This window comes from Myotis nattereri (genome assembly GCF_964212035.1).
Source record: "Myotis nattereri genome assembly, chromosome: 6".
Classification (NCBI taxonomy): Eukaryota; Metazoa; Chordata; class Mammalia; order Chiroptera; family Vespertilionidae; genus Myotis; species Myotis nattereri.
Window position 1 is genome coordinate 9,197,312 of NC_138081.1, and position 26,972 is coordinate 9,224,283.

General features: G+C 55.4%; 1 protein-coding gene across 1 annotated transcript in view; it reads left to right on the plus strand.

The window, feature by feature from the left end:
* Positions 1-3,448: 3,448 nt before the first annotated feature.
* The window catches only part of PNPLA1 (patatin like domain 1, omega-hydroxyceramide transacylase), a gene marked incomplete at its 5' end in the record, with an annotated part of 42,080 nt that continues 18,556 nt past the window's right edge, over positions 3,449-26,972 (plus strand). The window contains 5 exons of the mRNA XM_081094632.1: positions 3,449-3,653; positions 22,285-22,517; positions 23,692-23,757; positions 24,623-24,832; positions 25,999-26,059. Coding sequence (XP_080950758.1) covers positions 3,449-3,653; positions 22,285-22,517; positions 23,692-23,757; positions 24,623-24,832; positions 25,999-26,059 — 775 coding nt within the window. The remainder of the gene's footprint in view (positions 3,654-22,284; positions 22,518-23,691; positions 23,758-24,622; positions 24,833-25,998; positions 26,060-26,972) is intronic.

Genomic DNA, 26,972 nt, shown 5'->3' on the forward strand with positions numbered 1-26,972 from the left:
CAAATGCTGGCACCGTCCAGAAAAAATGAACAGGTTTATTTATATTGTGATAAAGTGGAACCACTGCAACTTGTTCCTGAAACAGTTTGACTTGCATTAATGCTTCATGTCCCCACATTTATGTTAAAAAGTTCACACACAAATGAAAATGGAAAAACTGCCAATATCTGATTTCTGTCCCCTATTTTCCACTTGCAATCATATACTCAGGTACCTCTTGACCCCATGGAAAAAAATTTTAATGATCAGAGCTACCAATAACAAGAGAAATATTTTTTTAAAAATTTTAAAATTGATTTCAGAGAGGGAGAGAGAGCAATAGAAACATCAATGATGAAAGAGAACCATTGATTGGCCGTCTCCCATGCTGGGGATCCAGCCTGCAACCTGGGCATATGCCCTGACTGGGAACGGAACCGTGACCTCTTGGTTCCTAGGTTGACGCTCAACCACTGAGCCACACCAGCCCGGTGAGAAAGATACACTTTTTAAAGAATGAAATGTCCCCATCACAGCGGATTCTGGAGCACTGCTCTGCGGACCTGGCGTGCTAGCTGGGTGTCTTTGGCGTAGTTGTCACCCGTTGGGGTGGATAGCACACAGGTTGGGTCGTACCAAAGGCCAACCAGACGGGCCCTGCCTCCTGCAGAGCCCCAACGGCTGCAGACCTGGAAGGCAGACCTGGTTTGAAGTCCTGAGCAGTTTCTCGCACCAGACGCTGGGAGGGAAGCTTGCGGAAAAGTGCAGTGTAATTTCACCCAGCGCCCAGGACCAGGCCCGTGAGGATGAGGTTTCCTCACCCCTCCAGTAGAGGGCGCACTCGCTCGCTCGAGCTACTGCCGGGGCTTGACGCCTGGTTGGTCTGGGCCTGTAGGGAGCCCTGGTAGAGACCCCTGTACTCACCCTTCTCCTTTGGCGGGAGCCCCGAGCCGGAGGCGGCTGGTGTTCCGGCTCATGTCTCGCTGTCCTCTCCGACTCGTCTTCAAGTTACTCACCCTCCATCCGGTTTCCTCAAGTCAGCAGAAGGCAGCCCTGCTCCTCCCAGCCCCCAAGGCGTCGCCTGGGCTCATCCTGCCCAGCCAGACCCGCCAGTCTCAGCAGCAATGGCTTCACTGCCGCCTTCCTCAGCCACCGCCCTGGCTGGGCAGCCGCATCCCCGGGAGGATGCAGCACGGTCCTCCCCCAGCCTCCAGCCGGCCTCATCGCTGGGCTCTCCCACTGCCAACTCGCCCAGCCCCTCCCCAGTGTCCACAAGGCACCCTCTGTTCCACCTCAGCCCCTGGCCCACCTTTCCGGAAGCCTTGCCCTTCTCCGCGTGGATAACAATAGAAACCCCTTGCCAGGCATTTTACAGCCACATCTGCAACCTTTAAACTGCTGCGCAGCTTAGGCATTATGGTCCCTGCTACAGATGAGGAACCTGAGGCCCAGAGCGGTTACACAGGTCGCACTGCCTGTGAATGGCAGGGCTGGGTTCCAACCTGCGTCTGTCTCATCCGTGTACCATGCTACCGCCCCCATCCTGCCCGCCCCCCTCCGCGAGGAGCTGGTGCTCCCTGCCACAGCACCCACCCCCTTCCCCTCGGCTCCTTCAGACCCGCAGCCCGCAGCCTGCCACGCGCTCCCGGGGCTCCAGCCCCGCTGCTCGCCCTCAGCCTTTCTGGCAGGAGTCGCAGCCCACAGCTCGGTGCCTGATCACAGGCCGCCTCGCCTGGCTTTCTGGTTGCTTCACATTTGCCTGTTCTGTTCCCAAGAAACCGGAAGTGTCTGAGTTCAGGATGGCACTTCCACACACTCCTGTCCCCCAGGCCCCGGCGGAGCGGGGTGTGCCATGCTCAGCGGGGCTGACCTGCTTTCCCAGGAAGGAGGCCGGGCGATGCCCAATGCTGACGGGCTCCCCCTCCCCCCAGCAGCAAGCCTGAATCTCTGCATGTACACACACACGCACGCACGCACACATACACGCACGCACACACATGCACACACATGTTCTTTGTTTATACACACATTTAATCCAAAGTCTCCTTCTAGAGGAGGCAGCTCTATACGTGGAGCTACCTACCCAAGTGAGGGAACCCCTTGCTCCCTGAGCCCCGGGCGCTGCCCTCGCTGTGGAAATCCATCGGGTCAGTGAGGCGCAGAGATGCTGGGGGCCCCCGGGACCTGAGGCATGGCTGTCACACCCCCACGGAACGAGAGCTGGACTGGCCACTTGGGGGCGGGGTAGTTGGTGTCTCAGTTCTAATTCTGGTCCTGCCTCTGGAGGGTCTGGGGACCCGCGGGGGGGGGGGGAGGGGGCGTGCTGTGAAAATGTCAGGTTGTGAGGAAGACTCCGCTCTCCAGAGCCACGGGCACGGCTCCAGGGGAGTGAACAGCGCCCCCCACCCCCCCTCGCCCCCCGCACTCCCCCGGGCCCCACTTCCTGGGCTTCAAACCTCTCGGCCCTGGTCCCGATGCCATGTCTGTCCCCCACCTGGTTCATCCTGGGGCCAAATGGTGCATCACCAACTTCTCATCCCAGAGTGGGGAGAGGCAGGTCCAAGCCCAACACTTAGAATGTTCTCGGCTTCAGCGGACTTTTTCCCTGGACGCCTTGGAGACGGCATGAAGGTTTGGGTTTGGTGAGAGTGTGGCAAAGGGTCAGCGGGTCAGCGAAGGGCCGGAGAGAAGAGGTGGTGAGGATGGAGCGGGCCATGGGTGGGCCCGAAGCTCAGCTTGTCTTCCTTCAGGGTTCTGCCCGCAGCCAGGCCTCACAGGGGGACAAACAAGTGAATAGGCACAGGGAGCTTTGTAAGAGGAACAATGAAAACAAGTGAGCAACACACCACGCACCACCGGGGTCTGGCAAAGCAGCCGGGGCAGGAGGGGGGGGGGTCACGGTGGGGGCAGGGGTGGTGGGAGTGTGTCCCCTCCCCCCCCCCAAAGCAGAGCCAGCTGCCCGGCTGCGGTGGGAGGGGCCCGTCCCGGGAGGGAGCCAGCGTTGAATTCCTCGGCTGCCCCAGCCCCGTGGCCTCGCAGCCTCGGGGGGGTGGCCCTCTGATACCATCACGGAAGTTTTGCAACTCAGGGTGCCAAGCCTTCTGGGCCGAGGGCTGAGCGGTGCCCGCCCCGTGGGCCCGGCCCTGCCTGGCAGCTGACAGGCTCCCAGGCGCACCAGCCGAGCAGAGGCCAGGACTCTGCCGGAGATGAAGTAGCCGCGCCATGAAACCAGGGGGCCTGGGCACCTGCTCACACCTGGGCCTCCCTCGCCCGTCCTGGCTCAGCGCAGCGCAGCAGGCCCAGGCGCGCCGCCCCGGGGGCCCCGCCGCCCCGAGAGCCGCCCCATTCCAGGCGCGGGGCCGGCAGGGAAGCTCGGCAGCCGGTTCCCACGGCAGGGCCGCCCCGGCTCGGGCTCGGACAGGCCAGCTGAGGGGTGCCTCCTCCCCACCCGGAGCCCCAGGCTGAGGAGATGGAAGAGCAGGTGTTCAAGGGGGACCCGGACACCCCTCACTCCATCTCCTTCTCGGGCAGCGGCTTCCTCTCCTTCTACCAGGCCGGGGCGGTGGACGCCCTGCGGGACCTGGCCCCCCGGATGCTGGAGACCGCCCATCGCTTCGCCGGGACGTCGGCGGGCGCCGTGATCGCCGCCCTGGTCATCTGCGGCATTGAGATGGGTAAGGCCTCGGTTCTGCTCCCGGAGCTTCGGGGAGGGGGTCCCCCAAGGTATGCTTAGGGGAGAAAAGCCAGGGCTCCCGGGAGACAGGGGGAGGAGGTGGGTCGAGTGGGTTGGCAGTGGCTGTGATGTTTGAGGCTGGAGTCTGCCGGGTGCCAGTCTCTGACCCACGGGAGCTTGGCCCCATCTCTCGCTCCTGCTCTCACCTGTGAGGCCCCGTCTCCCTCAGTTTGAAGCAGGAGGTCCCCCCGACATCCTGGTCTGGGGACTTACAGGGGGCACAGTCAGACGTGGGGGAAGCGTCCCTGCCTGGCACGTGTGAACGGCCCATGTCTGTACCGCCTGGGTGGGGATGGGTGGCCGGGCCACCTTCCAGGTGCGGAGAGGGGGCGCCTGGGGGCTGCGGTGGGTGCAGGCAGGATGGGAGGAACTGGGAAGGAGTGTGGACGCTCCCATTTCACCTTTCGCCGCCAGTCCAGGGCCCAGAGAGAAGGATGGGCCACATCGCTGACCCCAGGGCAGAAGCCCCGTCTGTGCAGGGGGGCACGCTCCCAGCAGCCCTGACAGCAGACCTCCACCGCGCACTGGAGGCCCAGAGTCCATCCACACGGGACCCTGGGCGCAGTGTTTCATGTACTGAGCTCCTGCTCTGTGCCCAGCTCTGCTCAGGCACAAGGGACAGAGTCCCTGTCCTCATGGAACAGAAATTCTAGGGAAGGAGACACATGATAGACAGCCACACAGTAGCCTGGTGTCACCACAGGAAGCTCAAGATCCATGAATGAAATGACGGCAGGAAGAGGTTGGAGAATAAAGTGGGGACTATTTCAGAAAGAGTGATCAGGGAGGCCCTCTTGGAGGAGGCGGCATTCAAGCAGAGACTGAGAGAAGAAGCCATTCGAAGGTCAGGCAGGAAAGAATGTTCTAGGCGAGGAGCAGCCAGGGAGCTGGTGGCGCTGGAGGGTGGGGGAGGAGAGGGGGAGGGGTGGGGGAGGCTGAGAGGCCGGCAGGGACCAGATCTCCTCCAGCCTGAGACAGAGGACAGGCTCTGATCCCTCCCCGAGAGGCGAGGCACAGAGGCTGTGAGGGAGGCGATGTGGGGGCGGCTGAGGGCACACACCTGTGGGTTGGACCCAGCCCTGCCGTTTCACAACGTGGACCTGGGGAAATCACTGCATGCTCTGTGCCTCCGTGTCTGCACCTGTAAAGTGGGGATTCTACCAGTACCAGCTCCCAGGGTGGGAACAGGAAGCATGGCAGGCGGAGGGAGGGGAGGGTGGAGAGAAGCGCCTGGGCAGCTGGATTCAGGATGCACTTGGAAGCTGGAGCCGGTGAGCCTGGCTGAGGGGCCGGTGTGTGAGGAGGAGATGCCCTGGGCTCCATCCAGCGTGCTGGGCAGGAGGTCTTCGTCTCTTTTTAAAGGATAATAAATGCCCTTCACTGAGTACTTCCTCTGGGCAACAATAATTTTTCTTTTGAATATTTCACGTGCAATAAACAAATTCTCTCTCACTGTACAGAATTCAAGCAATGCCAAAGTATATGGAGTAAAAGTATATAGAGTAAAAAAATCCTCCACTGACCTCCACCCTTAGCCCCACACTCGCCACAATCCGCTCTCCCTCCTGTAGCCAGTGCTAAGGGCTCTGCCTGGATCCTTCTAGATCAGTGGTTCCCAGCGTGGGGCACACACCCCAGAGGGGAGCAATTTGATTTTTAAGGGGGGCATTCGAGAATGAGTTATTAACAGTGAATGTTTTACATTTCTTATGGTTCTAGGGGCCTCATATACAACATATATATATATATATATATATATATATATATATATGTATATATATATACATATTTATGCACTTCAGTTTTCTATTATATGTTTTGAAACTTTATTTGTTATGTTTTTCATATCATTTCAGGACATTATTATTTTTTAACAATTTCTTAGTGATTTCTTCCTCAGAACTTCAACTGTCCTTTCGTTCTTTTATTTTTCTCTTTCATGGGTGCCTTGTTCTTTGGAAGCTTGTTTAGACCAAGTGATGGCCTTTTAGGCTTCCTCCATGTGAATAGGAGCTCACTTTTTGAATAATAAGAATTATATGTCACGGGGTGTGGGCATCAGGGTTTAGAGATGCTTAGGGGGGGCCTGGCCAAAGAAAGGTTGGGAACCGCTGCTCTGGATCTTCCTTCACACAGAATCCTGTGCACGAGGCAGCTAGTGCTTCAGTCACACAATGGGCCCTGGACAGGCGTCCAGAGCGGGGCAGGGGGAGCCCCTCTCCCTGACCTGGGCTCACAGAATCCCTGCCTCAGATTTCCTCCCTTTCCGGTGTCTGTGTCGCTCACCTGGGCCACTGCGCCCGCCTCCTCGTGTCGTATCTCCACTTAAAATGACCATCTGAGGGAATCAGAGATGTCTGCATCCTCTGGCACTCAAGGACTTTACAGAATTAACCCAATTCAATCAACCCCATAAACAGTGCCCCAAACCCACCTGGCCAGGCTGTGACGGGCCCGGACAGCAGGGGGAGGAACGGGGCCGGGAGAGGGGCAGCTGGCTGGACCGGGGCTGGCCGCGTGCTGCCCTGACGGGGAGGGCAGTCCAGGGAGGGGTGAGATGCAGGGGGCTCGCGCTTCTCGCTCTCAGCCTGTTCACTCGCTGAGCCACGTCACTCCAGCCCACTTCCCCCCGCTTCCCGCCACGGCGCTTCCTACTACCCAGCACTTCCTTATTTCAGGCGGAGCTCAGGCCTCGGGGTCTCAACTCATTCAGCCCTCACAACAGCCCTCGGAGGGGAAACTATGATCATCTCCATTTACAGGGGGGGAACTGAGTCACAGACAGCTTAGCTAACTCGCCTGCAGGCACAGACAGCGCTCGCTACAGCTGGGGCTTGAACCCCACTTGGCCAGCGTCTCCACGCTCACCTTCTAGCCTGCTCTGCGGATGCTGGTGGTGTCACTAGTGAGGTCAGGGAGGTCTCTCTGAGCAGGTGGGATTTGAACTCAGACCTGGGGTGGGGGGAGATAGTCTCCACTCAAAGGGACCAGTGACGTGTGTAACATCGGTCACCAGTTCGAAGCACACCAGGAGCCGGGACGTGGTCTCCTGACCTCTTTGAGGCTCTCGGCCTCTCCCAGGGTAGATTCCATGAGGACTGTCTCAGGGTGCCTCCCGCCATTCTGTCGTTATAAACAGCACCGCACCGAGCGTCCGTGTTCGTGTCGGCCATGCCCACCTGGAATGTTTCCCTCTGGTATGCATCGCATTAACCTTGCCGGACGTGGCTTAATTACTCTCCCAGGGGGTGGTACCAATTTAACCACTAATTTCCCCACGATGTCATCAGCCCTTGGCGCTGTCAGACTGCAAAGTATTAATTCAATTTAATGAATGTAAATGATGTCTCACTTTATCTAATCTGCATATCCTGGTTACTAGTGAGGCTAAGCATCTCTGTGCTCATTGATCGCTCGTGTTTGCTCTTGTGTGACTTGCCTGCTGGTGACCTTTTCCTGTTTTTTGCTACGGGGTTAGCTTTTTCTCTGTAATTTTAGATGTTCTTTCCACGTCTGCACGTTAACCATTTGTCAGTTACAGACTCTGCGGCCGTCTTATTCCACTCCATGGTTTGTTGTTATTTTGATGATGAGGGCTCTTGTCCTTCAGAAAATTTTAATGAGTCAAATGTACCAGTCGTTTCCTCTTACAACTTGTGTGGTTTTTTTTTAGTATCTTGACTTTGTTATAATGATTTCTCCTCTAGTTTCTTTCAAAGGTTTTTAAGTTTTGCTCTTTCATATTTAGGCTGGAATTTGTGTCGTGGCTAGTTTGAGGTAGAAACCCACATTTTAATGGTTTTGCCAAGTGCTAAGCGAACGAATCGTCCCACCCCATTTATCGGCAGCCCTTTGCGCACCTGTTTGGCATGCTGCCTCCGGCTTATTCCAGCTCCTGGATTCTCAGTCTGCCCCTGAGTCTCTCCCTCTTCCTCTGGCTAACTTGTCTGCCTCTGCACCACCCGCAGTTTCCATCACTGGAGCCTTATATAGCGATCCCTCTCCTCCTCCTCCTCCTCCTCCTCCTCCTCCTCCTCCTCCTCCTCAATTTCTTCTTCAAATACTGACTCTGATATTCTTGACCCTCCTATCTCCCCCTCTCCCCTCATTGAAAAGCTCTGTTGGGATTTTGATCGAAATGACATCTATCTCTCTATTTCTTCTGGCCTTTTTTGCCTTTTAATAAAGGTTGTGTCAGTCTTTTATTAGATGTGTTAGTTTTTGTTGCTATGGGCAATGGGATCTTTTTTTCTATGGCATTTTCTAATCTGATTATTGCTGATATAAAGAATGTTGACTCTTTTGGATATTAATTTTGTTTTGAGCAACCTTGTTGAACTTCTTACTAGCGCTAAAAGTTTGTTGGTAGACTATCTCATAGTTCATGCGTAAACAATCAGACCACCTGCATAGAATCAGAGGTTTGCCTCTTTTTAACAATATTCTTCAGCGCGTGGGTCCCAGGGCCTCCCTCCTCTCACTCCCAGCCTGGGCCCCCCTGTCCTGAGATTGTGTTTTGTTCTGCGGAAGCCAGCAGCACTGGGCTCATCTGGCGATGTGTGCCTCGCTCTGTGATAGGCCGATGTGAGGCCGCATGAAAATGCTGAAGCCAGCACAGTGCCTGGTTTTTTATTAGATGCAGTAAACGTTTGTTGACGGATTCACTCGTCCAAGGCGAGGTGCTCTCCATGACAACCAGGGGATTCAGGATTTCCAATCTGGCAGGAGTGGGGATGGGCATTTGCATAATTTTGAAAAATAAAATTTTTCTTATCAAAGAATGGGGATTTGGTGGACTTAAAACCCCATCCCCACTTAAGTTACTAGGCACTTTCTTCTCTATAAAAACTTCATGGCAAGGCAGTCATTCATATTCATCCAATCATTCATTCATTCATTCATTCAACAAGTGTTTGCTGAGCACATACTAGGTCCTGTAGAGAACATAGAGGTAGCATTCAAAAGGCAACTCTGCCCTTGGCCTCCAGAAGCTTCCATTCTGCTCAGACTCCAAGGCAGCCAGGTGATCATAACACAAGAAAGCTCCCACTGAATGCTCGCAAATGAAAAGGCACAGAAGTGCAGAGGGAGGGAGCAAATGCCTGCAATCATGGAAGGCCCCATGGAAGTGGCATTTGAGCTGGTGCTGGAAAGGTGAGTAGACATCTGACAGGTGGGGACAGGTTGGGCAGGAGCCTAGCCTCTGATGAGGTCAGGAATGACAACAAACACAGTCACACGGGGGCGTGACGCCTCCAGAGGGCGTGAAGAGTGCGGCCCACTGGTGTCAGGGGTCGATGTGGAAAGTCTTGTGATAGAATACTTACTCATTCTATGCCCGGGGTACGACGCGCTCGGCCAGCGGGCTGTGTAAGGCCCGAGAAGTCATTTGGACCGGCCCTGCCAAGGCATTAGGGGTGCGTTAATTAAGTGCAGCAGGCTCATTTTTAAGTTGACAATTGTGTATGGCCCTCAAATGATGTTATAAATATCCAAATGGGCTTGGCAGAAAAATGACTCTGCTACCCTTACTCTGCCATAATTTTTATATTTTCTTCTAGTTGTTAGAAAAAAACAACTTCATTAAGTTAAAGGTCCTTAATCTCAGTTGCACGGTCACATCACCTGGGGAGCTTTAAAATGTTCATTGCCCAGGCTTCTCCCCAAACACGTTGTCAGGATTTCTGGGGCGGAGCCGGGGCACCCAGGGAATTTCGGGGGCAGCCCTGGTTGAGACCCAGGGCCCTTTGGAAAACGAAGAGGCAGGGCCACCTCAGAGGCCACGGTGTGTGCCCAGGCAGCGGAAACAAACAAATCTCACATGCAAACCTGCAACATGCCCGTCACGGACGGTGCTAAAGAAAACTCCGGATCTGATTGTCCCCGGGGAGCGGCTTTTTCCGGGGCGGAGAGAAGTTTCACCGCGGGGGCTGTAGGCTGGATTCGTTCCTATGAAGGCCTCTGGCTGGGCCGTAAATGAGGAAGACTGACCCGGCTAGGGCTGGTCTATCTCTTCCCGTGGCCGATCCCCACACCCAGCCCGCCTTTCAGAGAAGGGTGACGACCCTGGGCCCAAGGCCTCTCCGGGTGTTTTTCTCCCCCACCCTCTGCTTTTTAGTTTTTTAGAACAGCTTTCTGAGATGTACTTCACATAGCAGACAGTTCACCATTGGAAGCATACAATTCAATGGCTTCTAATATGTTCACAGTTGTCCCTCCAACATCAGCATCAATTATAGAACATTTCAATTACCCCCAAAGGAACCCTGTGCCCCTTAGCACTTTCTATCTATCGAGTTGCCTCCTCCGCGCCTTCCCTGTAGAAAGGGCCACACACGCGAGGCCCTTAGCCCTGACCTCTCACTCAGCTTGCTTCCCGGTTCGCCTGGCGGCTCACTCCTTGCTGCGAGTCCTATTCCATTGCGTGGGTAGATCACATTCTGTTTATCACTCTTCAGATGAGAGTCAGGGCCATTATGAATAATGCTGCTATGAACATTTGTGTACATTTTTAAAACTTCATAATAGCTTTTTAATGGGAACATATAAACATGTTGGAAAGCATAACATAATGAACCTGCAAGAACCCATCATCTAACAAACAATGACAGCATTTACCTCCTGGCTTTCACCTGTGCACTCCCCACCCTGCTTGGTTTTCTCTTATGGTTTTTATTTGGAAATATTTCAGCTCCCACGGACGGTGCGGGCAGGCTCACTGGCCTTGTTTAGCGGGAGGGTCAGGCGGGCATCTCGCTTCGGATGAGGACTGAGTCTGAGAGCCGAGAGCCGGGGAGCAGGCTGGCCGACCTCACAGCCAGGACCTGCTGGGTGAGGGGGGACAGAGGGACTGAGCTGACCCTCAGCTGAGCTCATCAGGTGACTCTGTGTAGACCTCTAACTGTCATTATTCTCCTATAGCTCCCACCCTGCCCTCTCAACAGCACCGACCTCGACCTCCTCCGACAAACACCCAAACCACCAAGTAAATCATACAAGGGCAGGGCTGCGGGGTAGGTGGGGATCGGGTGCTTTTCTCCCTGCGCAGATGTGCCCGCTCCCTGTGTCTTTGCACCAGCCCTCCCTCTCCCTCTGTTATGCGCCCCCCCCCCCCCGCCCATTCTCCAAGGCCAACCTCAGACATCACCTCCCCTGAGAGCCTCTCCTGACTCCCAGCAGGCGCTAAATCCTTGACGCCACCCCCCTCCCCGCCCCCCTCGCCACAGAGACCAGAATCCCTGTGAGAAAGAGCCCTGACCAGGAAGCAGGCTCCTGGGAACAAAGGCCCTCCAGTCAGATCCTCAGTGGTCCTGCCGAGTGGGGCTGAGGAAGGAGGGCAGTGGGTTCCACCAAGCTGGTCCTGGGAACCCACTCAGCAGCGAGTGGCCTTGGACCAGCCCGGCGGCCTCAGCCCAGCCCTGTGCAGGGTGAGAGAGGATGCCTCCCCTCCCCGTCCTGGTGCGGCCTAGGAGCCACAGGGGCCCGGGAAGTGCGTTGCAAGCTGCAAGGTGATGCTGTCGCTGCACCGGTGGGCACAGCGGGGCTTCACCACGACAGAGGAGCACTGCTGGCCCATGTGGCCGTGCACCAGCCCCCCACCCCCCAAGGCTGTGTGGTGGCCCCACAGTTAGGACTGGGGCCTCCCATCCTGTCGCTCAAGGGACTCCCGCCATGTCTGCATTCCAGCCAGTCAGAAGGGGGGGGGGGGTGTGCGGAGAGCACGCCTCTCTCAAGGGCAGCCTTGGAGGTGACACACATCTGGTCACCTTACGTCCCATGGATCAGACTTAGTCACATGGCCACGCCTGACTGCAGGGGAGGCTGGGACGGGGATGCAGACTTTGTGTTGGGAGTTCAATTGCTAAGGAAGAAGGAAAGGATGGATATTGGGGGGACACAGTAACCGTAACTGGTGACGTGATGACGATGGACAGAGTCTCCCTCTGCCCGGACCAAACACATGACCCCATATCCCTAAGGCCAAGTCCAGTCTGCTGGCTGGGAGGGCTGAGCTCTGAGCCATCGGTAGGCGCCCCAGTCCTGCAGGGGCCTGGGCAGTGGCCACAGCACCATGGTGTCCCCTCCCAGAGATGGCACCTCCTCCCGAGCAGCCCCCCGTCTCGCCCCCTCGCTCTCTCCGTGGCCTCTAGCGCCCGATGCCGCGCTGCCTGGTTGTTTCAGACTCGCTGCTCGTCTCATCAGCTAGATGGGCTGAGCCACCGGAGATCTTACGGTCCCATGGCTGCCACAACGTGCTCTTCAAATAAGAGTGCTACAAACTCCTGACAGTTGCTGGCCGTCGGCAGGCATGCCACTGAACGTCTTTGCCATTTCTGTGTTGGGGTTTACCTGGCTCTCAGACAGTTTTCTGCTGTTATGGATCTGACTCTAACACTAGAACGTCACAGAAGGAAGGTCAGTGAGTCCAACGCCTTCGTTTTACAAATAATTGTGTTTAGTCTTTGGGAGAGGAAGTGACCAGTTGGAGGCAGAACTCAGGCCAGTGGTTTCCAAACTGTGTTCCAAGGAGCCCCAGGGTTCCGTGGGGCAGGAGGAGCAGGAGCAGGGGAGCGGGGAGAGGACACACACCGAAGGCCTGGAGCCAGCAAGTCCTTTGGGCTGCTGTCCACCTTACACATGAGTTATTGTCTAAAACTTCATTTAAAAAGAAGTGTTGCAGGGATTTTTCATTTGAATATGGAAGCCACAGTTTGAGCCGAATCCCCTCAGCGTGCAGACAAAGGAGTCGAGGGCCAGGTTCCGGCGGACTTACAGAGATCAGACAGACGCCGTCAGCCCATTCTAGGTCCCGGGAGCCGCGGTGGCCAAGGCCGCAGCCTGCCCTCGTGGCGCTGACAGTCTCCTGGGGAAATCAAGCCACAAATAACCAAAGTTCTAGAACAGTGTCAGCATGCACGCGCAAAGGGAACCGGCAGGAGGAGGCGCGCTGGGCGGCGAAGGACGGCCTCCCGGCGGGGCAGGACGGGGACAGCAGGTGCGCTCTGCGAGAAGCGAGCTCCAGGCTGAGACCAGCGGAGGCGGCTGCCCTGGGCACCACCCTGCCTGCCTTGTCGTGGGCGGGAACCGGGCTCTAAAGGACCGGGCCAAGCACCCGGGAGGGCGCCGCAGGACCCAGCCCGACGCCTCCTCTGGGGTGGAGGCGGCCACAGGTGTTTTGTTGGCCTCACACACCTGGTCGGGTGCTGCCTCCCGCAGCTGCTGTCATCCAGGGACGGAGGCTTGCTGGGCCCCGGAGCCACAGCAGCTGGAGTTATTGTCATTGGCAGGCGGTCAGGTGTGCCCGGGCAGTGGGCCCACTGGGACTCAGGAGCCAGCGCTGGGAGGACAAGGCGACCTCTGCCAGAACCGTGGCTCGGGAATTCCTTCCCTCGGTCACCCGTGTGCCTGCCTTTGCCACTCAGTCGAGGAATAAGCCACCCCAGGGCTGATGGAGGAGCAGGTGTGACATCCCTACAGAGTATTGTGCCCGCGATCTCAGGAAGGAGGTGGCTCTGCCACTTGTCAGCGTGGGTCCCCGACCAGCCAGTGACCTGCCGCACCCCTGTTTTTCCCGCCTTCAACCTGGGGTGGGCCCACGCCCCTTGGTCATTACAGTGAGGGACAAAAGGAGCCATGGGTGTTCCTGGCACAGTGCCTGGCAAATGCCAGTCACAAAATAAGTCTGATGAATGAATGTTGAATGAGTGGATGAGTAAGTGAAAAAAAAATCGCCTTGAAATAGAAAAGCATAGGTTAGGGAAAGCAGCATTTTTCATTTAATTAAAGAATGTCCTGTGGAACTTACGAAGCTTATTGAAACAAAGACCAATGGACTCTGACCGGGTCTGATTAATATTTTTAATACTTAATTGTGGGTTTTCATTGGCACAAGGATTTGGTTTTTCTTTTCTTTTCTTTTTCAATTTTCTTGGCCTTTTTTAAAAAATTAGTATTATTTTTAACCCTCACCTGAGGAGGGAGGGTATTTTTCCATTGATTTTTAGAGAGAGTGGAAGGGATGGAGAAGGGGGATGGGGAGAGAAAGAAAGAGAGAGAAACATCAACATGAGAGAGACACAGCCCAGGGCCTGTGTCCATCCCTGTGGGAACAAAAAAGAAATAGTCCCTGCAGTTCATTTATTCATTCTTCTTAAAAAATATATGTTTATTGATTTCAGAGAGGAAGGGAGAGGGAGATAGAAACATCAATGATGAGAGAATCATTGATCATCTGCCTCCTGCAATGCCCGCCCCCCCACCGCCGCCCCCTGACCGGGGATCAAGCCTGCAACCTGGGCATGTGACCAGAATCACACCTGGGACCCTTCAATCCACAGTCTGATGCTCTATCCACTGAGCCAAACCAACCAGGGCTCATTTATTCATTCTTGAATACCGACTAAGAATACCTGCTCAGTTCGACACTGAGCTAGGGGAGAAGGGTGTTCTTGTAACAGGTGCCCCCTGCCCTCAAGGCATGCAGCTGGCCAGAGCCTGAGGTGACTGGTGCCCACTGGAGGGGTCAGAAGAAGCTAACAGCGAGGTGATGGGGAAGGCTTTCAGGAGGAGGCCCAGATCTTAAGCTGGGCTTTAGGGTGAGGGCTGCACAGATGGTTAAAAAAAAAAAAAGTGAGCCCTGGACAGTGTTGCTAAGTGGTTAGAGCATCGGCCTCTGCACCCAAGGGTCTCAGGTTCGATTCCCATCAAGAGCACGTACCTGGGTTGTGGGTTCGTCCCCCGGATATGGTTGGGGTGTGTGCAGCAGGCAACCAATCTATGTGTCTCTCTCACATTGATGTTTCTCTCTCTCTCTCTCTCACATTGATGTATGTTTCTCTCTCTCTCTCTCTCTCTCTCTCTCTCTCTCTCTCCCTCTCCCTCCTCCCCCCCCCCCCATCCCTTCCATTCTCTCTCAATGGAAAAAATATCCTCAAGTGAGGATTAACAACAACAACCCCAAAGCGTGAGTAAGGGCAGAAGAGCAGGATTGTGAACGGTGTGTTTATTGCGAAAGAAGAGGTCGGCCTGGCTTGAGAAGGGGCTCTGGGTCGGAGGTAGAGAAGCATGTGTGTGGAGATGCAGTTTGGATTCTGTTGCTCTAAAGGAGTCCTCCTGTCCCCCGGGGACATCTGAGCCGCAGGAGGCGGCCTGTCCTAAACCCTAGGCCAGCCATGGCGAGCCTATGACACGCGTGTCAGAGGTGACACGCAAACTCATTTTTTTGGTTGATTTTTCTTTGTTAAATGGCATTTAAATATATAAAATAAATATCAAAAATATAAGTCTTTGTTTTACTATGGTTGCAAAGATCAAAAAATTTCTATACGTGACATGGCACCAGAGTTCAGTTAGGGTTTTTCAAAATGCTGACACGCCGAGCTCAGAAGGTTCGCCATCGCTGCCCTAGACAGACCAGCCTGGCCTCACAGTGGGGCCAGAGCTCTGAGGGATGGACAGGGTGTCCTCTCTGGTGGAGCAGAGAACCGCGGTGCAGAGAACCTGGGTCTGGGACCCTCAGGACTTTGGGACCCTCAGGACTTTGAGCCTGGCCCTGCTGTTCCCAGCTGGGTGACCTCGAGCAAGTTACTGGCTGAGTCTCAGTTTCCCCATCTGTAGAGAGGAGAGGACACAGCATACCTCCAAGGCGATCGTGAAGATGAAATAGACAGTGAGGCCTCCGAGCCTGGCCCAGCGCCCAGCACCCAGGAGGAACCGAACGGTGGCAGCTTGTAAGAGCAGGAGCGGCGCGGTGGTTTCATGGGAACCTCAAGACTCATGTAACATAGACGGCGAGAGACGCGGTTAAAAGACCCAGCTGACTGAGGTCTTGGGCAGGTGGAACAGTGAACCACTTCGTCCGCAGAAATGAATTCAGTGACCGTGGTTCTGGAAGAGGGGGCGGGGTTCCTTTGCAGAGGTGTCCTGATTTGGGAAGTCCCAAATGAGGCGGTGCTCTGAGATGGCCTTTGTTCTGTGTAGCAGAGCCTCACCTGGAGGTCCCCACACACACCCCAAAAACAGCTCTTAAGACGGAAGACTGGAGGGTGACTAGCTCAGCTCTGCACCAGCCCCGTGTCCCCTCAGGAATGCAGGGGCGTCTGTGGGGTGGTCGGACGGTGGGACGGGCCACAGCCTGGAAGGGGGTGTGGTTTCCACCTTGAAGCAGAATCTCAAAGGGAATTCTGGGGTCCACCACAGAAGACAGTCAGAGAGAACGGAGCGGGGCAATGCCCCCGAGAACACCGTGAGGGTCCAGAGAACTTTCTGGCCACTTTTCCTCGCTGCCTGTTTCTCAAGGTGGTTCCTGGATCCTTCGGTGGAAGGCGGGGGAGAGCGTGCCTGGATCCCGGGGGTGGGGGAGAGGTTCGCAGGGCAGCGTGAGGGCCCGGGTGGGGGGGGGGCGGGCTGGGGGAGAGCAGCCAAGGCCCCCTGATGGGAATCCAGGTGATGACCCAGTGGGAGGCACTGCTGTTTCCATGACAACATGATAGACAACGATCTGAACTTCTAAAGCCAGATCTTTAGTAAACTCTTAGGGTTAGAAAAAGGTGTGCATGGCAGGTGATGATTAGCCATAAAGAAGTACTAGGGGTTTTAGTTTGTGTTTTCACGTGCTTACTAGGTCACGGTTGTTTTGCTTTTGGCCAAAGCCTACAGTGCATTCAGACAGAGTAGAAAGAGGAGTTTTCTAGACGTTCTAATTCTGGCTCACGCTGACGGACTGTGGGACCGAGGGTATGCCCAGCCATTACTCCTCCAGCCATCCGGCCACCGTCATGGAGCGTAACCTCTATCCTGAGCTGGTCTTCTTGCCCGTAAGTCGAGAGAATTAGCCTCGGCTTGTATTTTCGGTGTGACTGAGGCTCCTAGAGTCTTAGGGGGTTCAGGGCTGAGCATTCAGGGGCTTCCCTCTGGGGTACGGTGGCAACCGGGCAGGTCTGAGACTCTGTCAGCTTCCACCAGAGCAGCCTGTGATGAGCTGTTCAGTGCAGGGGTTTCCACTTGGGATTTTCTTTTGAACAAAGGTTCCCCCCACACACACTGAAGAACCACTGCCCAGGGGGTCTCTGTGGGCCATCCAGCGGCCACACCTCAGCCTGAAGCCATTGTTTTCCATCAAGGCCCCTGCAGGGGGCCGCACCCCGTCACTGGGAAGATAAACTGAGATGATAAGTGTGAAAACCTGCTCCAGCAAACGACTGCTGTTAAGACAATAGTTGTTACCCACAGGGACATGCAGCCTGTAATCCAGGTTACAATAGGGACCAGGCAGGAGCAGCAGACTTCTAGGCCTGAAACGGAGGCGGAGACTCGCAGGGCTTCCCTGGGAACCGGCTCTGCTGCAGCGCTCCCCAGGTTGCTGCTCCCAGCTCCCGCGCCCATCGTGGTCCCTGCTGCTCACAGCGGGAGGCGCCTCACAGTGATTGGCTGAGCCGGAGGTTGTTGCTAGGCTACCCCAGCGCAGTCCCATCCTCCTCCGCAGAGACCTAATTCGGGCACCCCCTGAACGGGATCCCCAGCTATTTTAATTGTCAGCTGACAAGCGCCTGTCTTTCTAGGATTTTCCGCTTAGCGAGAGGCCTGTGGAGGATGGGAAGAGAAGCCGCTTCTGGTCTGAGTCACCTTGAGTAGCTGCTTCTCTGCCTGGACCTCAGTGCCCTCTTTCGATTGTGGGGTTCACTCATTTATTCACTATTCACGTATGTATTCGTGTTTATTAAGTGCCATCATGTTCCGGCACCATATCAGGTGCTAGGGACAAAGGGGTGAGCCAGACAGAGACCATCCTTGCTCTCACGAAGAGGGGAAACTTTAGGCACTTAAGCAGGTAAATAAGATAAACGCACATCTAATCATTCACATCCTTCCCGTCAATGGTTTTTCTACCTCCCCCTTTGCCAACTGGCTCTGTAGGCCCCCCAAGTTGACAGGGAGGAGTGCTGTGGCCATCCGTGCCTATCGTACTTCACACCATCCCTGCCCAAGCCCTGAGGCCGGTGCAGCCGGCAGCTTTTACCCTGCTCTTCTGCACCCACCCAGAGCCTGTGCACACCTGGGGAAGGCGCGGGGCAGGAATCACGGCCCCATTCAGATGGGAAAGCTGAAAGGCAGAAACAGGCCGCGGCTTTTCCATGGCCGCCTGGGGAGCAGCTGGCAGGCTGACATCGAGCGCTTCTGTGTGCGGGACTTTAAACATGCCTGCCTCATAGCAACCCAGTAACGTATCATTAGTCCCATTTCAGAGACGGCACATTGAGGCTGGAAGGAGTTCTGTGACTGCCCAGATAGCATGCGGCAAAGCTGGGGTGTGAACCAAATCTGTCTGGCTTCAGTCTGAGCTCTTTCCAAGACATGGACCTGGTCTTAGAGAAGAGTGACTCAGATTCGGAGCAGCATCCAAATGGCCTCAAAGCCTCCCAGTCCCCGGATCTGGGTTATTTATTTCCCTACTGAAGTTTTTAGGACCGTGGATTCATAAAACATGCGGAATGGGCCACACTTGCCGATGCTAACTCTGCTATCTGGCCATCTGTCTGGGATGATCTTGCTTCCAAGCTTTTATTGGGTCATTAAGTCAGGAAGCCCTTCCTTGCGAGCATCTCCATCATTTGCTCTTCCTCCCTGTCGGCTCTTATTTTCCTTTGTTCACACACTGAACAGTCACTGAGCCACCAAGTGTCGTGGGAGGCCTGGTGGCTGTAGGTGAGTATGGCCCGTCCCTGCCCTTGCGGGGTTCCCAGCTTATAACAAAGGCTGCTCCAGGGCCTTCTATGGGCAGAGCGCCAGGCCGGCCACAGAGGGAGGGAAGGACTGGCCCTCAGAGAATCTCCTTCTTGGCTTGGGAGGCAGTCACCACCCTTAGATAACACAAAGTTGTGAAAGGACGTGGCGAGTGTGGGCCGGGGTGAGAGCAGCCAACCTTGAGTTTCCTGCTGTGCTGCTTGCAAATCCCGCCTGGCTGCGGTCTGTGTGGGACACTGTGTCTCAGAGCCCAGCAGCCTGGCAGGAGCCCTTTAAATGGGAGACGGTGCTGGAAAGGACAGATGCATAGAGAAGCAAACTAAATTTACCCCTCCTCACAGCACCCAGCACTTGCTATGCTTAGCATGTGACTTTCTCCCAACAGAGACTTGTTAACCAGATTAGTTGCTTTTGCCTCAGCTAGGAAGAGAGAGAAGGGGGTTGGGAGGGGGAGAGAGAGAGGCTCTGAAGACAGAGACACACAGACGGACCTGAAGAGAAGCAAGGAGAAGCGGAGATAAAGGCATCCTTGGTACGAATCCCCGGTGAGCAGCAGGAAAGAATATTAAACTAGGCACCTGAGTGGGAGAAATCAGACAATCTCCTGTCCCCTCTCTCCCTGGATATGTGATACTGGCTAGAGCAGGGGTCCTCAAACTACGGCCCGCGGGCCACATGCAAATACAAATATTGTATTTGTTCCCGTTTTGTTTTTTTACTTCAAAATAAGATATGTGCAGTGTGCATAGGAATTTGTTCATAGTTTTTTTTTACACTATAGTCCGGCCCTCCAACGGTCTGAGGGACAGTGAACTGGCCCCCTGTTTAAAAAGTAGGAGGACCCCTGGTAGAGTGTTGCTAGCTTCCAGGTGTAACTGCTATATTGGAGATGTCGATACTGTTTCTATTATCTTGGCCACTGCTCAGCCCCTGTCACCACCACCCCTGAACAGCCGAGTTGCCTCTAAATGGATAATACACAAAAGCCATGATCAAAATAAGCATTATGAGGCCAAATGTACGCAGGCCTTTGACTTAGCACCCCCACCTCTGTCCCCATCCTGAGGAAAATAAGGAAGGACACAGGCAAAGAATTTAGCATGAGATTATTAATTTCAGCATTGTTTATAAAAGCAAGGAAACAAACTAAATATTCAACTCCTCCAGGGGACCCGCCCAATAAATAATCTCATAGCCTTCCAGTAGCTTTCCATGTTGCTTGTAAATGAGGTTCTAAGTGGGTACTTATTGGTGGGAAAGACATGATTTACTAGGTGAAAAAGGCAAGTTACAAAATAATGTAAATAGATTGACCCCATAAAAGTATTTTGTAAGTAAGAATAAATATGAAATATATAGTGTAGGGAGACATAAACCAAATGTGGATCTCTGGGTGGAGGGGTTCCAAGTCGTTTTAATCTTTTCCTTTTGCTTATCTGCATTTAAAGCAATTTCCCACCATGAACATGTATTTCTTGTGCAATAAGCACAAACGTCCTCCCGTCGGTCCCAGCGAGCTCCTCTTGCTGGGCGCCCAAGGAGCGTTTGTGCAAACAGAGCTGGGTGCTCCTGGCTCCCAGGCATTGTGGGAAGGCCACCAACTCCTTGTGGCCACTTCAGGTTGCTCATTAAGAATTCCAAAAGCAGCCTGGCCGGTGGCTCAGTGGTTGGAGCATGGTCAGGTACACTGAAAGGCTGCAGATCCGGTTCCTGATCAGGGCGCATACCCAGGCTGCGGGTTTGATCCCCATTCGGGGCGCATGCAGGAGGCAACAGATCAATGTTTCTCCCTCTCTCCCTCCCTCCCTCTCCCTTCCTCTCTCTCTAAAACCAATAAGAACATATCCTCAAGTGAGGATTAAAAAGCATTTCCAAAAACAGCACATCCTCACCCTGGTTCGACTCCCCATCCCGCTGGTCTTGTAGGAGAGAGCTCAGTGACCCAAAACCTTGGTATCCGAATGCCCAGTTGTTTCATGACCTGCTGGTGGGTTGGCTGCCACCTCCATTCAGGGAAAGGCTGTTTGTATCAGTCGGCACACGGAACGCTAACCTCGCCATCACGGCAGGGCCTCCCCCCTAAAGGGTGACAGCTGAGATGCTCTGCTGCGCAGGCTCGTCCCTACGGCACATACGCAGCTGGGATTCTACACGTTGGTGAGAAAAGGCTGTCGCCATGGCAACCCAGGCTCCCCAGCCTCTGGGATCAGTCCGACACCCAGGGACAGACGGTGGGCGGGAGTCAGAGCAAACACAGCCTGGCGCTCTCACCTCAGGGAGGACACGTAGGGTTTCCCTGATTCGGTTTCTGGATCTGAGGAATGAGGCGGACACTCCTTATCCTTTCCGCCTCCAGGATTAGGGAGGACCTGCCTGGGGCCTGTAAACCACAGGAGGAGGAGCGCATCCCCAGCTTTGGTTTGTCCCCTGATTGCTGCAAATCACTGAAGGTCCCTGTGCCTCAGCTGCTCTATTTATAATGGAGAACAGGTTCACCACCATGTCTCCCCGGAGACGTGGTCGGGCTCTGTTGAGAGTCCCGGAATCTCATCGTGAGACCGGATCTTAGCCCTAATGGTCCACCCAGGAACCCCTTTGATGAGCTAGCTCTCTGGCTGGGGAGCTTCTCCTGCCTCTGCTTGATTACCTCCAGTGGCAGAGAGCTCATGACCACACAACCTCCCAAACAGCCATTGCTGCCTGATAGCTGGTTGTGAGGACGCTCTCCTGTACGGGAGGTTTTACAATTCAATGTTTGTTTAAAGCTTTAGCAGCCCTTTTCAGAGCCATTTCCACTCCTGATTTTCCCAGGGAGCTTCCACCAGGTAGAAAACAGCAGCAATGGGCAGGAAGCAGGTACAGGCCAGACTCTGGGAGCCTGCACCTTAGCTTAGTGGAAGGAGTGTGGGTTCCGGGGGCACTCGAGGTTAAAAGCCCACTTTGTCCACGTGCCACATAGTTGACCCGGGGCAAGTTATATCACCTCTCCGAGCCTCCGCTCCCTGACCAGCGGGATGAGGAGAGAAATACCTGCCTCAGAGCAATGCTGTGCGGCTCCGGCACCATCGCACGTCTTAGCAAGTCTGCAACCCAACTTCCCTGGTGGGATCCTCAGGGCCCGGGAGGCAAGTTATACCTCCCGCTGCCACCCCCTGAGCAGCACACCTGCCCTCCGAGCCAGTCTGGCCCCGGTGCCCGGGCTGTGCTCCTCTTGAAAGGAGGAGAAGGTGTCCCCCTCCTGGGTGCCTGCAGGACAGCCTGGCACAGCCGTCCCCAGGGTTCAGGACCTTCTCCCTTTCGGGCCTATTGGGGGCCAGGAAGGGAAGATGATGCAATAGTTTCAGGACAAAGTTCACCCCTCCCTGTAATTCATCTGCCCCAAGGCCAACACGCCCTCCCTGCACACAGACGCAGCTGGCACTATGCCCGTGTCCCAGGTGTCACTTGGTGAAGGCTTTCCACTGTGTCAGTGGTGTGTGTGTGTGTGTGTGTGTGTGTGTGTTTTGATGGGAATCTCAGGACAAAAAGTCTCTAAGACTCCAAAAGAATGCCGTCTGCTGGGGGACAGCAGGCATGTGAGGGAGCTGGGAAAGCTCCTTGGGGTCGGAAAGTGGTCCCTTGTCTCAGTGAGCAGAGTTGGGGTGCTTGGGTCTCTTCTGCCCTGGGATCTCGGGGGCCTTTCCTCCTGAGCAGATGACAGGGGGGGTCCCCTTCCTGCCTCAGAATTCTAGGTCTTCCCATTGGCTGGCGGCAGGATGAGATGGGAAATCACCCTTGACCTGCCTTGGCCACGGCCGCTGAGCTCCCGCTCCTCTCTGGCTCCTCCACAGATGAGTACCTCCGGGTCCTCAACGTGGGCGTGGCCGAGGTGAAGAAGTCTTTCCTGGGGCCCCTGGCGCCCTCCTGCAGGATGGTGCAGATGATGCGGCAGTTCCTGTACCAGGCCCTGCCTGAGGACTCCTACAAGGCCGCCACCGGGAGGCTGCACGTGAGCCTCACCCGCTTCACCGATGGCGAGAGTGTAGTGGTTTCCGAGTACACGTCCAAAGAGGAGCTCATCGAGGCAAGAGGGCGGGGCGGGGGCGGGGCGGGGGCGGGGCCTGGAGTAGGGCGTGCCTGTGGAGTGGGGGCGGGGCCTGGAGTAGGGCGTGGCTGTGGAGTGGGGGCGTGGCTGTGGAGTAGGGCGGGGCTGTGGAGTGGGGGCGGGGCTAGAGTGCGGCTCAGAAGGGCAGGTTGGAGGGCAGGCTGGTCCTGCTTCCCCAGCCTTCTACCACCTTCCTCGTCTACCTGTGCCAACCAGAGCAAACCACACACAAAGCTGCACTGTTGTAGCCTCATTAACAGAGCTCCTAGCTGGGTTGCTCTTGCTGGGGAGGGCTGGGAGTGGACCCAATTTTCTTTCCTGACAAAGGGGTTGCGCTGCATGACTCTGTCCCACATTTCTATTCCCCTCCCCTCCTCTGACGACAAGGCCCTTGCCACCCATCCTCTCATCCCCACGCTGGCCTGGCCATGATCCTGGGGTGGAGGGTGAATAGGCAATGCACGTGGATACTCCTCCGCCACCTCGTGTCCCTGGGTTTGTTGGCACCAGCTCTTCAAGACTTTCCTCTCCGGCCTCCTACCACCTTCCTCGTCTACCCGGGCCAACCAGCACAGACCACACACCAAGCAGGTCTTCGTGCCTTTGCACCTGCTGTGCCCTCCGCCAGGGATGCCCTTCTCTCATTCTCACTCCCCTTCACCTGCCGTAGAAGACTCCAGTCATGCCTGCTGGAATTCTCCTCCATCTGCCTGCCCCACACCCCCCTGAGCTGGGTGCTCCTCCTTTGGGGCCACAATGCCCCTGCTCACCTCCCCCACAGCACCTGTCACCCTGTACTGTCACCTGCTTGCTTACTCCCCTCTTGCAGCATTCCCAAGGGTGGGTATCTCACCCTCCTTTGATGCCAGGACCTGGCCCAAGCCAGATGCACAGTGATGGTGGTTGAATCCCATTGGATTTATGGAACTTTGGACCCAGAAGGGATCCTGGAGATCACCCTCTGCCTTTAAAGCTGTGACCAAGTTGTCACCAAGGACCCAGCTAGTCAGGGCCAGGACAGGGACTGAACTGGGAGGAAGGCAGGGCCTCCACCTTGGGTTTAAGGAAAGCGTGGCTGGCCATGTCGCGGGGGCTTGCAGGTACCCCCAACCCCCAGGGCCTCAGGCGTCTCAGCCCTGTTCTCCCCCCGCAGGCCCTGTACTGCAGCTGCTTTGTCCCCGTGTACTGCGGCCTCATCCCCCCGACCTACCGCGGTGTGGTGAGTGCTGAAGCGTGGGCAGGGCTGAGACGGGGCCCAGGGGTGCCTCGGCCCCTGAGACCACAGCTGGGACAGCAGGGGGTGGTCTCAGAATTCAGCGGGAAGACCAGGAGTTGGGAAGGTTCTCATGTTTTCCTACTCAGAATCCCCCCATACTAGTAGATGGACTTCTGGGGCCTTAAGAGGAACTTTTTCAACGAGGCTGGGCTTCTCTCTGGATGCACCAACCCGTTCCTGAGCCCAGCAAATCAAGATGCCTCCGACTTTACAGACTTTCCCAGGCTTGACAGGGAGCCTAGGACACAGGCCCTGCACCGTGGGGATCTGGAACCTTGAGTGATGGGGACCTTTGAGGTCATCTAGGCTAGTGACTTGCCAACTTCCACGTGCCCACGAATCGCTCAGGGATCTTGTAAAATAGTGCAAATCCTGCCCCAGTAGGTCTGGGGCAGGGCCCGAGACTGCGCCTGGAACGGGCTTCCGCTGAGCCGGCGCTGCTGGTCCCCAGACCACACTCCGAGTCAGAGGGTCTAGCCCACCCCCTCCTCATCACGGAGAAAATGAGGTCCGGACAAGGTGCAGCTCTAGATGGAGCCCCGCTTGCATGTCGGTGTCGTTCTCAGTGACCCGAGAGGGTCGGCGCCTTTGTTCTCAGCTGAGGAACCGAAACCCCAGAGGGGAAGGGCCTGGAGGGTGGACACGTGGCCGGTCAGGGTGCCTGGCTCGGCAGAGGGGCAGCTTGGACCCGAGTCACCTTGAGCCCATCACCCAGCCCCTGGGCCTCAGTGTAGGGCTTGTCCTCGTGTCCTCCCCGCGTGGGGAGAGGCCCTCTGGCCAGGCACGCATTTCTCACTCTGCCCCACAGCGGTACATCGACGGCGGCTTCACGGGCATGCAGCCCTGCGCCTTCTGGACCGACTCCATCACCATCTCCACCTTCAGCGGCCAGCAGGACATCTGTCCCCGGGACTGCCCGGCCATCTTCCACGACTTCCGCATGTTCAACTGCTCCTTCCAGTTCTCCCTGGAGAACATCGCCAGGATGACCCACGCCTTGTTCCCCCCAGACCTGATGGTGAGAGAGAGGGGCCTGGAGGGGCTGGGGTGGGGGTGGGGGTGCAATGGGGAAGCCAGTGGGGCCCACTCAGTTCCCATGTTTCCTCCTCTCGAATGTTCCCTTAAACTTCCTCCTAGACCTGCGTCCTGGCCTTTTCGCTAATGAGCTATGTGACCTTGAACATGTCCCCTAAGGGCTCCCAGCCTTAATGTCCTCCCCTGTAAATAAGGTGATGTCAGAATCGCTGATGGATGGTAACTGAGCTCTTCCACTCTGATGTGCGATGTCAGGTCAGCAACTGTGGCCCGGGGGCTAGATCCCTCCCCCCCCCCCCCACCTTGTTTTTGTACAGCCTGTGAGCTAAGTGTGGGCTTTCCACCGTTAAAGACTGTAAAATGGGCGGTGAACACACAACACAGTGCACAGATGATGTGTGTAGAGTTGTGCACCTGAAACCTGTATAATTTTGTTAACCAGTGTCACCCCAATACATTCAGTAAAAATAAAACATAAAATAAAACAAATGACTGTAAAAAAAAAAAAGAAGATGAAGGAGAAGATGAAGAAGAAGAAATAATAATAATAATAATAATAATAAGAAGAAGAAGAAGAAGAAGAACGGGAGGAGGAGGAGGAGGAGGAGGAGGAGGAGGAGGAGGAGGAGGGGGAGGAAATGGCAGACTATGTATGGCCTGCAAAGCCCCAAATATTTGCTACCTGGCCCTTTACAGAAAAGACTCTGCGGGCAATATCTCATGTGATCCTTCAGCATCCTCTGTGATAGATGCCATTATTACCCCATTTTACAGATGAAGAAGCTGAGGCTGTGAGAGGTTACACCCACAGAGCCCCACAGCCAGTGAGTGGCAGCACTGGGGTTCGAACCCAGTCTCCAAACTTGGCTTTTCATATGGTCCAAATGCACTTTCCCTGCTTCTGCTACAAACACCTCGGCGTCTCCCACCAGGGGAAGCTGGTGGGCAGCTGCGCAAGGCCTAGCACACTGGTGTCGTGTCGCTATGGACACAGGAACTGCTCCCAGTCCTTGGCAGAGAGTGAGGGAACCGGACAGGCACATTTGAAGAGCCCGTCAAATAAAAGGCGAGAGCAGCTGCTCTGGGGAGGGGACCGCGCTGTCGCTGCTGCTGCAGCTGAGTCTCTTCCCGGTGTGCCCCCCCTTGCAGGTCCTGCACAATTACTACTACCGAGGCTACGAAGATGCCGTTCTGTACTTGAGGCGGCTGAGTAAGTACCACGTGGAGCCCGATGGAGGGAGGCCGGGAGGGTGGGCAAAGACAGGAAGTAGGAGAGCTGAGTAGGGGAGCATCCCCCACGTTGGTGACCTGGAGAGCCAGAAATGGGTGCAGGCCTGACCGCTGCCTCGCCCAGGACAGGCCACTGCGGCCAGAAATGAGGATCTCCGTGCAAAGGCGGCGTTTCGGTTACCTGAGGGGACAGTGTCTGGGGCTTTGCACAGATATATTTCTGGATAGAAAAACTATATGTAGGAAATACATAGCTCGTATCTTCCATTTTCGTGTCATTTCCTTCTCTTTCCAAAAGGGCCGTATTGTTAATGTAGAAACTACATGCGCCAGGCTTATGTTTGCCTGAGGCTCTGAAGGACGCGCGGCTCAGCACAGGCGAGAGAGGCGCCCTGGCCTGTGCTGGGTTGGAGGTCTGGCCCCGCACCTGTGTGTCCTCCGTGATTTGGTAGGAGGAGGACTCCGGTGACATGTATAACACGCTTTAACATGAGGAAGGGCGTGGCAAACGTCTCTGTTAAGTGGAAAGAAAGAAGCTTTTCCATATTTAGAGTTAATTTCCAAGAGAAGGGATTCCTGGCTCAAAGGGCGTTCCCGTGAAAACCGTACGTTTTTCCCATAGTGCCCCAGGGCCTTCCCGATTGTCCTCTGGGCCGTGGGTTGTGCAGAAAACTATTTGATCATCCCTTTGCGTTTCCAAACGTTCACTGTGATCAGCAATGCTGTGTTGTGCTTGTTGTGTGTACAGATTTAAGAAATACTTTGAGAGTGAGATTAAGGTGTTGAATGAGGTTTTCCCCCCCAGAATATAGTCACTTTTCCCCTTCACAGTTGCTTCCTGCTTTCCCAAGCTCCCACCGTCCTGACTCTACGTTCTCCTGCGTCCTCTCTCC